At 35.5% G+C, this 13438-nt stretch overlaps 1 protein-coding gene across 5 annotated transcripts; it reads right to left on the reverse strand.

Moving 5' to 3' along the window:
- Positions 1–3646: 3646 nt before the first annotated feature.
- On the reverse strand, positions 3647–13400 carry si:dkey-4p15.5 (zona pellucida-like domain-containing protein 1). 5 transcript variants are annotated; one of them, XM_048162068.1, is made up of 14 exons: positions 13070–13400; positions 11030–11170; positions 8014–8056; positions 7474–7567; positions 7171–7284; positions 6505–6731; positions 6228–6412; positions 6069–6141; positions 5882–5979; positions 4822–4902; positions 4557–4728; positions 4333–4435; positions 4223–4243; positions 3647–4101 (listed from the first exon to the last, which is right to left on the reverse strand). In XM_048162068.1, the coding sequence occupies exons 5-14, from the start codon at positions 7271–7273 to the stop codon at positions 3998–4000; spliced, it is 1167 nt and encodes a 388-aa protein (XP_048018025.1). In that variant the 5' UTR covers positions 7274–7284; positions 7474–7567; positions 8014–8056; positions 11030–11170; positions 13070–13400; the 3' UTR covers positions 3647–3997. The 5 variants fall into 5 exon arrangements, with proteins under 5 accessions (XP_048018025.1, XP_048018024.1, XP_048018028.1 ...); XM_048162067.1 differs by having other exon boundaries at positions 7474–7638; XM_048162071.1 differs by having other exon boundaries at positions 7474–8056; positions 11030–11167.
- Positions 13401–13438: the final 38 nt, after the last annotated feature.

Raw genomic sequence — 13438 nt, forward strand, 5'->3', positions numbered from 1 at the left:
AAGTTATTTTTTATTGCTATATAAAAAGGTATTTGTATATGGTGACAAATTGTGTATTATATACACCGATCAGTCATAACATTATGACCACCTTCCTAATATTGCGTTGGTCCCCCTTTTGCTGCCAAAACAGCCCTGACCCGTCGAGGTATGGACTCCACTAGACCCCTGAAGGTGTGCTGTGGTATGTGGCACAAGATGTTAGCAGAAGATCCTTTATGTCCTGTAAGTTGCGAGGTGGAGCCTCAAAGGATCGGACTTGTTTGTTTAGCACATCCCACAGATGCTCGATTGGATTGAGATTTGAGGAATTTGGAGGCCAAGTCAACACCTCAAACTCATTGTTGTGCTCCTCAAACCATTCCTGAACCATTTTTGCATTGTGGCAGGATGCATTATCCTGCTGAAAGAAGCCACAGCCATCAAGGAATACCGTTTCAATGAAAGGGTGTACAAGGTCTGCAACAATGCTTAGGTAGGTGGTACATGTCAAAGTAACATCCACATGGATGGCAGGACCCAAGGTTTCCCAGCAGAACATTGCCCAAAGCATCACACTGCCTCCGCCAGCTTGACTTGGAAAAAAAAAAAGAAAAAAAAAATTGCGATGCACTGTGTATTCTGACACATTTCTATCAGAATCAGCAATAACTTCTTGAGCAATTTGAGCTACAGTAGTTGTAGCTCATAGCTCATCTGTTGGATCGGACCACATGACCCAGCCTTCATGTACCCACATGCATCAATGAGCCTTGGCCGCCTATGGTGTAGGTTCACCACTGTTCCTCCCTTAGACCACTTTTGATAAATACCGACCACTGCAGACCGGGAACACCCCACAAGAGCTGCAGTTTTGGAGATGCTCTGACCCAGTCATCTAGTCATCACAGTTTGGCCCTTGTTAAACTCGCTTAAATCCTTACGCTTGCCCATTTTTCCTGCTTCTAACACATCAACTTTGAGGACAAAATGTTTATTTGCTGCCTAATATATCCCACCCACTAACAAGTGCCGTGATGAAGAGATAATCAGTGTTATTCACTTCACCTGTCAGTGGTCTTGCATTGTGAATACACCTGTTGGGTGCTTTCTTCGGTTACCAGTTTAGGTAATCGTAGCTTTCTGCCAGCAGCAGATGTTATCAGGTGGTACCCAACCTTCCTTGAGTGTTTCGACCTCTATGGTTTCGACCCTTAACCACAACACTCTCCAGTTGGTGGGTCTCCTGGCTTCCAGCCATCTGCTCCTGGCTTCCAGCTTTCTTTCTCTCTCTTACTTCTTTTCCAGCATGAAGCTCGTTCAGCCTCCTGTCCCATCCTATGAGTCGCCTGATTCTTGCTCCTCTCATCGATACCTAAAGCTGACAGCAACCGCCATGCTGATTTGGCAGGTCAGTAGTCATAATGTTATGCCTGATCGGTGTATGTAAATCACTTCTACATGCACAGAATACCTGGTTGACCTACAACTACATCTGACTACCTAAGAAAGTGAGACTCCCTAGAAGCATTCAGTATGAAAATCTGCTACCTTTGTTCTTGGCTAGTCAATTCCAGACACAATTGCTTTTAAACTAATCAACTGAACCATAAATTACTGATTAATCCACATTCATAAGTGTTGACTGGCTAATGGCACCACAGGAAAATTAATTTAGTCAGAATAAAAGGCCATTTTTAAAGGATTAGTCCACTTTTAAATACACTTTTCCTGATAAATTTACTCACCCCCATGTCATCCAAGATGTTCATGTCTTTCTTTCGTCAGTCGAAAAGAAATGAAGGTTTTTGAGGAAAACATTCCAGGATTATTCTCCTTACAGTGGATTTCAATGGCTACCAACAGGTTGAAGGTCAAAATTACAGTTTCGGCTTTAAACGATACCAGATGAGTAATAAGAGTCTTATCTAGCGAATCGATCGGTCATTTTCAAAAAAAAATACAACCGTTTATGCTTTATAAACAAAATATCACCTTGAACGTACTTTCCGCTTACGGAAAGAACGCGGCGCCAGTTTCGTTTTTTTCCGTAACTTGAATAGGGAAGGCGTAGGATATTCAGCGTAAGCATTATGAAGAATGCGGAAGCGGAAAGTACGTTCAAGGCGATATTTTGTTTATAAAGCATAAACGGTTGTATTTTTTTCGAAAATGACCGATCGATTCGCTATTTAAGACCCTTATTACTCATCTGGTATCGTTTCAAGCCCTTGAAACTGCACTGAAACTGTAATTTTGACCTTCAATCTGTTGGTAGCCATTGAAATCCACTGTAAGGAGAAAAATACTGGAATGTTTTCCTCAAAAACCTTCATTTCTTTTCGACTGACGAAAGAAAGACATGAACATCTTGGATGACATGGGGGTGAGTAAATTTATCAGGAAAAGTGTATTTAAAAGTGGACTAATCCTTTAAATGGCTACCATGACCCCTTGAGCCTGAGTGGTCACTTTAGTCAGAAACAATATGAAACGTCTGATCAATAGCACCACCTAGCGAATAGAGTGCTGTTTATCACATGCATGTTTGTAGAATGAGTACATGCACATTTATAAGTACATATATTTACACAAACCACTACCCTCGTCCATTTAAACAAATGGCTAATTTAAAACCTTTAAAAGCAATTAAACATCACAGAGACAGTACTGAATTGGACTTGTATTACATAACAATGGAATTCTGACAATGCATACAAACAATGCACCACTATTGAAATCTGGAGCAAAGAGCCTCAGAAAGGAGGAGGTGAGGCAGGGTCATGCTCACAGAACAAGGGCTCTGGTGAGACTGAAGAGAGGAGCAGAGCTGTCTGATCATGTGTACTGTGCAGCTGGCAGAGACTCTTTCCTGTCTCAAAGGACTAGATAAACTTCATCAGGTTCCCCACAGTCTTTCAGAAAGTGCAAAGAACATGTGTTCCCTTGGGAGAGAAAGTTGTTTAGTGCTGAGATTCACAGATTACAGCTAAAGATACACAAAAGTGTGACATCTGAATGTTTGCCCTCTTGACCCAAATTCAGTGATATCATCGAGACATACAAATTATTTAGAAGCAGATATTTAAAATATATTAATGTTAACTCAGAGATGGTAACCAGTCAATTTAATATTTATACCTATGATAAGACGTTCTGGGAATGTTATTTTATGGTTGCAAAAAATAAAACCTAAAAAGAACGTTTCCAGAACGCTAGTATTTGGTTTTCAAAAAAATAACCAAACGGGAACCAAATATTAACGTTAGGAGAACCTTCTGTGTTTGCTGGGAATGGAGCCTTGAAACTTTGTGTTCCCTCGCAAAAACTTTTGCTTTCCACCAAGAAAATTTGTGTTCACTCGCAAAGAGCTCAAAAGGTTGAGAGCAAACGTTTCTCAGGGGAACGCAAATGCATTGACAAATAATTTTTCCTTGTGATTTTGAAAAAAACTCGGAGGAAGGGGAACTGATATGCACAGTCATCATAGGCATGTTTATATTCTTATAGTACACGTTTTGGCAGTGGTTCAGGGACATTACGGTTTTGTACTTGTATTTTATGTTATGTGTGCAAATATTTAAACTGAAATGAAACATTAAGCTGTTATAATGAAATCCTAACATTCTATGATGACCTGGATAAGTGAAAATACCAGGGACAAAGACAGTTTCTAACACTTTTATTCAAGTTTAAATGTTAAATTATTACATACATAGTTCATATATTTTCCCCAAAAGCAGTATTACATGCATTATAGACTTTTCAGTTTAAAAAAGGCATTGTGTATACTACATAGCCTACTGAATATGTTTCTTTTCTCTTTTTCCTTGTTCTCATAGAAGATCATAGAACATAGGACAAAAAGATCAACATTACAAAACAATCTACCAGTTTGAAAAATAGAGGTGTTAATAACTGACACATATATTTTCACACATTTTTGTATCATGTGAGAGATCTTCTAAGACTGTTGTGGTCTGTCAAGAGATAAGGAATTCCTAAATCCTGATGTAGATCATGCAAGTCCTGATGTAGACAACCAGTCAAGTAGAAAGAAGCTCAGCAAGCCAGTGGCTATGCCAGCATACGTCAGTTGAGGGATGGATGCTGATGACGTATCTAGAAAAAGATCAACATCAAATCACATCATCATATTGAAACATTAAGTAATATAACTATTTAGATAAGGTTCTTAATGTGTTTATTAAAATGAGGTGTTGTTGGTAAAGAGAATTCTTACATCTACTGATCACAAGGACACCTGCGGGAAAAAAGGCAGATAATTTTTTATTTTTTGAAATCATTAACTTTTTTTTGTTTATGAAGTAAATATAGGATGATTCTTTGTACCGTTGCCGTTGTCGACTCTGGTTTTGATTGGTCCTGAGGAGACAGTGGCTACATCACTAGATTTATACTCTGGAGATTCGACTTCTCTCTTCCTTGTGCATTTCTACAAAACACACAAAAGGTCTGATAAAATCTACACACAACCATAAACACATGAGCTAAATAAAAAAAAAACAACTAATTAATAAATGACATCCTGGCATCATATATGCGTGATTAGTTACCGGAAGCAAGAAGGCACAAGTGGAGTTCTCACAGAGTCGGGTAGCACAATGCAGGTAGAAAGTGGAGATGGTCAGGTTTTTATGTTCCACAAAGCGGAAAGCCTCAAAGGAGAAGTGAGCTTCCTGGGATATCCCGTTCGCGTCGATCTTTGTCTGGGCATCACGAGTACACCTTTATAAACAACAATAGATGTGGTGCTCGCAAGTGAATTAAGTGTCTTCTTAACCGCTCTTTTTTACATTTTTTTTTTTAGAAATGGCTTACCCAACAAAAAGATCATAGGAGGTGCTGCTGACTGGATATGGGCTGGTTGTGGCATAGCAACGATCCAGCAACACATTGAACCTTACAATACACAATAAGACAGAGAATTAGATATGATTGCTCTGTTATTGTATCAGCAGTGTCATTTCAATTTTCATACATTCAAGAGTAACTGTGCTGTCATTGGAAACTAAGACTATTGAAATAAATGTTAAGTTTTATTTACTAAAACTGTAAATAGTTTTTAGCTATTACTAAAACTAAAATAAAAAGAAATTGAGATAAAAAGAAATAATAAAAAACAAAATGATGAGCACAGAACAAAATTAACTTCAAACTGAAAATATAAAAAATAAAAGCTAATTAAAAATATGAATAGTATATAAACCAGGCCACTTTTAAATTGTATTTCACTACAGATTACAAAATACATGCTTTAAAATGTAATTTGAAATGTATTTTGTTAGATTACCCAACTTTTGTAACTTAATCTAAATACTTTAGAATACTTTGGAATACTAATAAGTAACCAAAAAAAAGTCAGGTAAAGTTTTTTTCTCAGAATTGCATGATATAAAGTTGAGAGATATAAACTCTTAATTTTGAGAAAAAGTCAGAATTCAATTCTGACTTTATAACTTGCAATTGTGATATTTACATGTAAACATCTATAATGTGAAATAGCCTATTCAGGACAGTACTAAATAAAAATAACTATAATAAAATGAATGATTCAAATGTTGCATATTCTACAAGGGGTATGAAACTTATGAGCAGAAATGTAGCTTAGGATGCTTTTGCAGACTGTCAGAGTCAGAGAATCATCAATTACTGTTTACATTAATTGCTGTTCACAGTTTATATAATGTTTAAATGAAATAAAAGACATTAAAATTAACTTTTGTAATCTAAAATACTTTTCAGATGTAACTGTAATTTGATTACCACTAACCGTAATGAAATACAGTTACCAAATTTTGAGTTTAAAATATTGAACTAAGTTACATGTATTTTGTTACTCCCCAACCCTGTATATAAATAAAAGTTGCAGTAGTCTTACTTGTTTGTGAGATTTGTTGCCTTGACCTTCACATATATGCGAGTTTTCAGCTGCAGCCCAGATCCTGGTATCTGGAGTTTGCTACTATAGTCAGGAGTCTAAAAAACATCCAAAAGAAAGGGAGGATGTCAAAAAAGTTGCATTTACTGACTTAAGTGTGAGTGTCATTTAATGAAAAGATCCTTACACTGAAAAGACCCATGCTTAGAGTACTGACGAAGGTGCCATTGTTGTCCTTTACAGCTAGACTCACTCCTGACCTGTTGACATGAAGACACACTTTTGTCATGAAAGTTACAGCACAGAAACCTCAACATAGAAACAGTTTTGTGCAATGTATACTCACACGCTGAGCTCTGTGTTGTTGATTAAATACTGTAGAGGATACAGACAAGAAAACTGGTACATCAGTTGTTGTCTGTAAGTGATTGTGCTAATGCTGGGATCCCAGGAATTGATTAATCCGGAGACATTAACGGACTGGATTTGGGAGTACTCTGCGAATACTCCTGAGCCCACTTGACTTGTAATCTAATCGACAAACATGCCACACACACACATTTTAGAAATCTGTAGGATTCATAGTTTAAAAGTTGATTGCTTTGAAAGTGAAAAGCTCTTACGTTCATATTGTTACCACAAAGAGTGAGCGCCTCCTGAGAGATTGAGAAGTTAAACAGCAAGACGGGAGGATTGACGGTCCAGTCTGCTACTCCACGGCAGGCTGGGATGTTAAACTTAGCATTGAGGGCCATTAGAGATTCGTTGTATCCCCCAAAATACATTGGACACAGGAGAACTTTTAAAAACATCTGATCGGTTCCACACGTCACTGTTATATCGGCATTTTCTGAAAGATTTATAAAAATTGTGTTACTCAGGTTGCTCCTTCCTATTTGTCTTTTGTTTTCTAGTAAAAAAAAAATCAAAGTATCCTTAAAACAAGTATTTGAGAAGTAAAATTTTTATTTTGAAAGATAAATAAAAACAAAAAGTCTTCTGAAACAAGACATTTATCTCTAACTTTATTTTTCCTACCTCACTGGCTGAAACATTACAATTATTTTATAATAAATGTTTCAAATCAGCGTATGCAAATGATTTCTGAAGGATCATGTGACACTGAAGACACTGAAGAGTGATGCTGAAAATTCATCTTTGCCATCACAGGAATAAATTACATTTTTAAAGTATATTTATATAATGTTTACTAGAAAACAAGACAAATGCTGATTAAGAAAATGATTTTTGCAGTGCACATACAGAAAGTGTAATATGCAAGCACTGACCTGCCAGTCTGTACGTAGGGTGAACAAGGCATGTTTGGAGACCTTGACCTTCACACTGTAGAAGGACGCCTGCAAGACACAATAACTGGAGCAGCCTGATCATCCTGAGACAAACTAGAGAAGACAAACCATTAGAAAATACACAAACCAAAGAAGCAAATGCTTCTTTCAGATATTTTTCATCTAAAATTAATATATTTGAAGACAAAATTTAGTCTTTTTAATAATATAAAGTGTTACATACAGTAAAAGTGTTACAATATCACTGTTAAAACATTTTAAAGAATAAAAATGAGATGTTACCTTTTGGATGCACAAACTCTTGACAAGTAACTTCACTTTCCGTTCTTGCAGATTCTTCCAGATTCGGTATTTATACAGAGGAGAAGGGTGTGTTCTTCTTGACAAAAAAGAGCAACACGAGACTCTCCAGTGATCTTTTTACTGATACCTATTCAGAACTGGTAACTAAGTTTACAAAACAATTTTGTCATCAGTATTGCTGATTGAACACATAGTTCTAGGTTAACAAGTGAAACTGGCACATGGAAATTAAAGTATGTCATGGTCTCTATTCTCATTAAGGTCTTGAGACTGCAATTCATCCTATTCAGTTGGGCCACCCAAATCATTAAATAGCTCAATAATACATTTGTAGTACCATTGTCGGTTTATATCTTTATTTTATTGACATCAGCAACTGTAATTGTCTCCTCAAACAGCATCGTTTTACATAATCATTTCGGTGTTAATGTTTGTCAAATTATAATTATTATTCATATTAAAATTATTCGTTATGAATTAATTTATTTTAAAATTAGAAATTTAAATTCATTTACTCACCTTAATGTCATTTCAAACCTTTTTTTCTTCTCTGGACTTGGCCCTACAATGCATGAATGTTTCGCCAATCATTATTACATATTTGGGTCTTTATCGACCCAGATCTATGTCTAACCCCAACTGCCACAATACCATAAAACACTCCTGATATTTTAATAACAATTACAAAAGAAGAAAATAAAGCATATTTTGTGACCTTTTAGAATTTGGATGGGTTGAGCAGATGATTTTTTACCATCATCACTGTCATCATCAGAGCTCATTTCCCCAGTACTTTCAGCATCTGCCAAATATTTGCGATCTCAACCATATTCTCAAAACTATCATTTCAGCGTCTTCCAAAGCAATTTTGATCACTGACATTTTCATTATTCTTTTGTTTTATGACTGCGGTAATTATAAGTGAAACATTACATCATTAGAAAACAGACATTGTTTTATCTTTTTTTTTTATTATTATTATTATTATTATATTGTTTATAATGAATATATTGAGGAATATTTAGAAGGTTGATACCTAACTTTAAAAAATGAATGAGGGGGAGTGTAGTGAATGACGTCCCGGGTCGCTAAATACCCAGGGTATGCATTTAAAGGATTAGTTCACTTCAGAATTCAAATTTCCTGAAATTTACTCACCCCCATGTCATCCAAAATGTTTATGTCTTTCTTTCTTTAGTCGAAAAGAAATTAAGGTTTTTGAGGAAAACATTCCAAGATTTTTTTCTCCATATAATGGACTTCAACGGATACCAACAGGTTGAAGGTCCAAACTGCAGTTTCAATGCAGCTTGTCTAGCCTATATGCTAGTGCAAGTATATAAGAATTGGTTCAAACTTTGACCTGTGGAGGGCAGTAATACTGTATAGCGTCTACACTGCCGGAATTGTACAAGAAGAAGAACATGAGAGCTAGTGCAAGACGAGCATTTGTGGTTAAAAAGTATATATATATATATATATATATATATATTTTTTATTTTTTTATTTTTTTTTTTAAATGACCGAACGTTTTACTAGATAAGACCCTTATTTCTTGCCTGGGATTAAGTAGAGCCCTTTGAAGCTGCACTGAAACTGCAGTTTGGACCTTCAACATGTTGGTAGCCGTTGAAGTCCACTATATGGAGAAAAAAAATCCTGGAATGTTTTCCTCAAAAACCTTAATTTCTTTTCGACTGAAGAAATAAAGACATGAACATCTTGGATGACATGGGGGTGAGTAAATTATCAGGAAATTTGAATTCTGAAGTGAACTAATCCTTTAAAGGCACAATATATAATTTTTCGCCACTAGAGGTCGCTTATTCAAAACAAAGGCGTAGATTAATGACGCCTTGATTTTGCGGAATCATGGGAGGTGTTGTCTTCATGTCTACTGCTGGTAGAAAAGAATCGGGTAAGCTAGATCGATATTAGGCATGGTAAAACATGGTACTCGTGGTAAATCATGAAAACAGGATTTAAACAATAAGACTTACTGTGTTGAGCTATATAACACTGATTAGTTTTCTGTCGATGAATGTATCCAAACAGTTGCTCTCCTGTCTAATAAAACATATAATATATTAAAGCATCTTTGGTGTTTCCAATGATTTTTACAAAATAAAACTGGAAATCGAGGGTAACGCGGGTATGATGTTATTAATAGGTCTGGTTAAAATTGCTTATTTCTCTGGATTTAAACATTCTTGGAAACATTTGGGACAATGTAAGTACACAAGTCAACAAAATATACAACACTGTTCTAGTGGTTTTTGGATATTTTAATAAAAAAAACTTACATATTGTGCCTTTAAGAGTAAAAAGAGGATATTTCGAAAATGTCTTTTTTTGTTTGTTAGTTTGTTTGTTTTTGTCCATAGCATGAAAGTCAATGGTAACTAAAGTTTTTCAAAATACTTTGAGAATGCCAGGGTGAGTAAAAATTTTTATTTCATTTTTGGTTGATCTATCCTTTTAACTACTTAAATAACGGTATTTTGAGTATTTTGATACAATAAATATTTTATATTAGATGAGTATTTTGAAATGGATAGTATTAAAACTGTCCTCACTATTTTTTAAATGTGTTTCCCACTCAATTCACAATGGAATTATGCTTTTAGAGTGGTATATAATGTTTGACGGGCGTAGTCACTTTGTCGCCATGAGGTAGGGTGTTAAAGAAAGGTGTTGGTCACTTAACAAGGTATTTTCGAGATAGAATTTCTCTTTATGAATATTGACACTAGTACCACTACTTATATCCTATAGTTAAACACTTATTTCAACAAAAAGGTGGCCACTGTTCCTTTCTCGGGACAGCAACCACATACAGGACGTTCCCTTAATGAAACCAAGCACCATTTCAAAGATTCTGACAGGTCAAATTAAATATATATACATACAAAAAAGGGAATTCCTCTTGTACGGCAGAGGCAACTACATAAAAATGGAATTGAATTGCGAACAATGATTCGCAAAGAGTTTCTCCAAAATAGTTAACAATATGCTACATTTGGTATTCAACAGTTAGTACAATTAGTACCTCACTCCTTTTATAATAAATGTAAAAAAAAAAGGGGTATTTCAGTCATAGTGGAAAATGACCTTATAATTAATTTCCAGAAATTGCTTTTTCCATATGGTTAACCTGTGACTTTTCAGTGTATAGTTTGTAGTGTATGTTTTTGGTGATTTCGAACTTTATTTTATTAAGTCTGTTTTGACATGCAATGCTTGTCTATCCTTTAGCGTTATCCAGGTCAGGTACACAAAAGCTATTGTGAATAAAACTATACAATAGCATTCCTGTTTTCTGATTGACCTCTCTTTTGTTGAAAATATCACATCCCAGAGGATTTGAAATTATCAACCTTTTTGCTTTGTCTGTGTTCAAGGGTGTGTCATCTTCTCTTGCGCGTTCTGTTTAAGACTCATCACACCCACTATACAATACCTGCATCTCTTTTATAAGACTATTAGTTTCTACTGTCACAGATAGTTTTCAGTGTATGTGGACTGATTGTCTTACCAACATCATGTACTGATGACAATTGTGACAGGTCTCTTTATGCCACCTCTGCCAAATACGCCACCTTGTGGACACTTTACAATGCAGCTATACTGCAGTGCCATGGTGCAGCTGTTGCCAATCGATATTAAATGTAACCTACTAAGAAGAAAATAAAATAATTAATAATAACCACTTTTAAGTTTAGCAGAACTGAATAAATAAATCTGATTGTACAGGTGATGTGGGACAACAGGTAAAGTGGGGCATGTAAGATTATTTATCATTATTATATTCATTAATTAGGTTCATCCTATGTTTTTTTTTACTAAACCAATAACAGGTTTCAAGTTCTATGTGATGACACTGAAGGGCTTCCTTCTGACATGATTTAAGGGGGTTGTGACGTGTGACAGATAGAGCAGTGCTGGAAAAAAGTGAGTGTGCGGTCATATCAGGTCATACAGAGCAGTGCTGGAAAACACCAGAAAACAAAAAGGCTGGGTTGGTGTCTCAAATTTATATACTCTTCATTTCAAAGGCTGCGTCCTCCGGAGGTCGCATTTGTCGGCCAAATACTTCATAAAGGATGTGAGTCATTCCATGAAACTGGTACGATTTGAGTCCCTCTGACCTTTTTCAGTGTATTTTATCTATTGGATCACCAAAATATATTTTTAAAAGCTTTTTGTATTAATTGAAATGTCTTCTTTAATACTGTTTAAAACATGACATACATTTTATCTTTATATTAGAAATTATTATGTTTTTTTTTTTCAGTTGACACCACCTATTTTGTCGTGTCCCTCAAAGCCTTCTATGAAAGTGTACTTGGAATATGAATAATAAAATAAGAAAAAAGTCCATTCATTTTGCCATTCCCATAAATATCCATCTGTGCTTTTTTGCTGGTAATGACAGCCACATAGTGTCGGCCCAGATTCGGCCCACATCTGATCCGCGTGTAATCCACATGTACCAGATGCGGGCCAGATCTGGGCCACACCATGTTGCTGTCTGGGAAGTAAATTCATGATTATTCATTAAAATCACATCATTTAGTTCTGTACCTCATAAACCCCTCAACCCCATTACACAAACCATTCTCCCACTATAAAAATAATCAACCGATACTTATCTGACATCATTAATAGGAAGTGACATCATAGAAGTCTTCTGAACAACACTGTGAGCAGACACAGGCAAGTTACAACCTTCTTTAATAATTATAACTAAAATATGTTGTGAATTTATGTTTGTCAAGCTTAACAACTCAACACCTTTACATCAATTAAAGATAGAAAACTATTACTATTTATTCACTAGATTTAGAGCAGTGGCCAATTTGGGCAAAAAATCACAACCCCGTCACACCTACATTTTTATGATTATTTTTAAAAAATTTTGTTAAGTTTATGAAAAAGTAATTTAAAGTTAGTTGAATTCATGTTCAGAGCAATCATAAGAATACTGATTTTAGTTCAAATTCTGAAGTTAAGCCTTTGATCAAAAAATTATGAGGTTGCTGTCACAAAAAGTGCCTATTTCAGGCTTCAGTATAGCAAAAGTGTGAGATTTTATGTAACTTTTATATTTACAGTTACTGAATTAGTGTGAGGGACATCTGATTAATAGGAAAATGTTGATTTTATCACAAATACATTTTATAATAATATTCAGAGAGCTCCCATAGTGTCCATAACTTAAAATAATGACCAATAATAATAAGGATTTGATGCCTGAGATGGGAAAATATGTTTTTCTGGAAGTTAAATATGTCATTAATATTGTGGGGTGTTCAGAAAAGTAATGCATTTTGGTAAAAAAAAATCTAAAAATGTGCAAGTCCAATGACTCGTGACTTATTTCAGTACAGTAACCATTATAAAACTGACCGTTTTTCCTAGTGAAGGGTAAATTGTTGTCATTTCTTAATGACATTGAAGTAGGGGTCAGTTTACTGAAATGAAGCAGCCTCAATGACGAAAAATGCGACCTCATGATGACGCTGCCTTCGAAATGAGACACGGCCTAGACATTTTATAGTGTGTCAGATCTTACCTGAGGAGGTAACCGTAACAACAGCGCCATCCCCTGCCAGTAACGTTAAGCTCCTGCGTTCTCAAATGTGACAAATCCCGTATGCTAATAAGTGTTTCGTAGTACCTTTAACGATGTTATCATAAAGGGTTTACTTACTCGAGGGGTTTTGTTGTGGTCTAGTTTTTAGAAATATGAAACGACGACGACACTCGAGTAAAAAGGCCGCTAGAGGGAACTGTTTTACCCTGTGGGCTAGAAATAGTGTCTGTTCTCTTATTACTTTATTCAATTATTTCTATATTTTCGCTGCCATGACCATCCTGGATTTCTGAATAGTGTTGTGAATCGCCTGGGAACGTTCTAGAATCAATCCATAGATCGATACTT

Source organism: Megalobrama amblycephala, linkage group LG16 (genome assembly GCF_018812025.1).
Source record: "Megalobrama amblycephala isolate DHTTF-2021 linkage group LG16, ASM1881202v1, whole genome shotgun sequence".
Classification (NCBI taxonomy): domain Eukaryota; kingdom Metazoa; phylum Chordata; class Actinopteri; order Cypriniformes; family Xenocyprididae; genus Megalobrama; species Megalobrama amblycephala.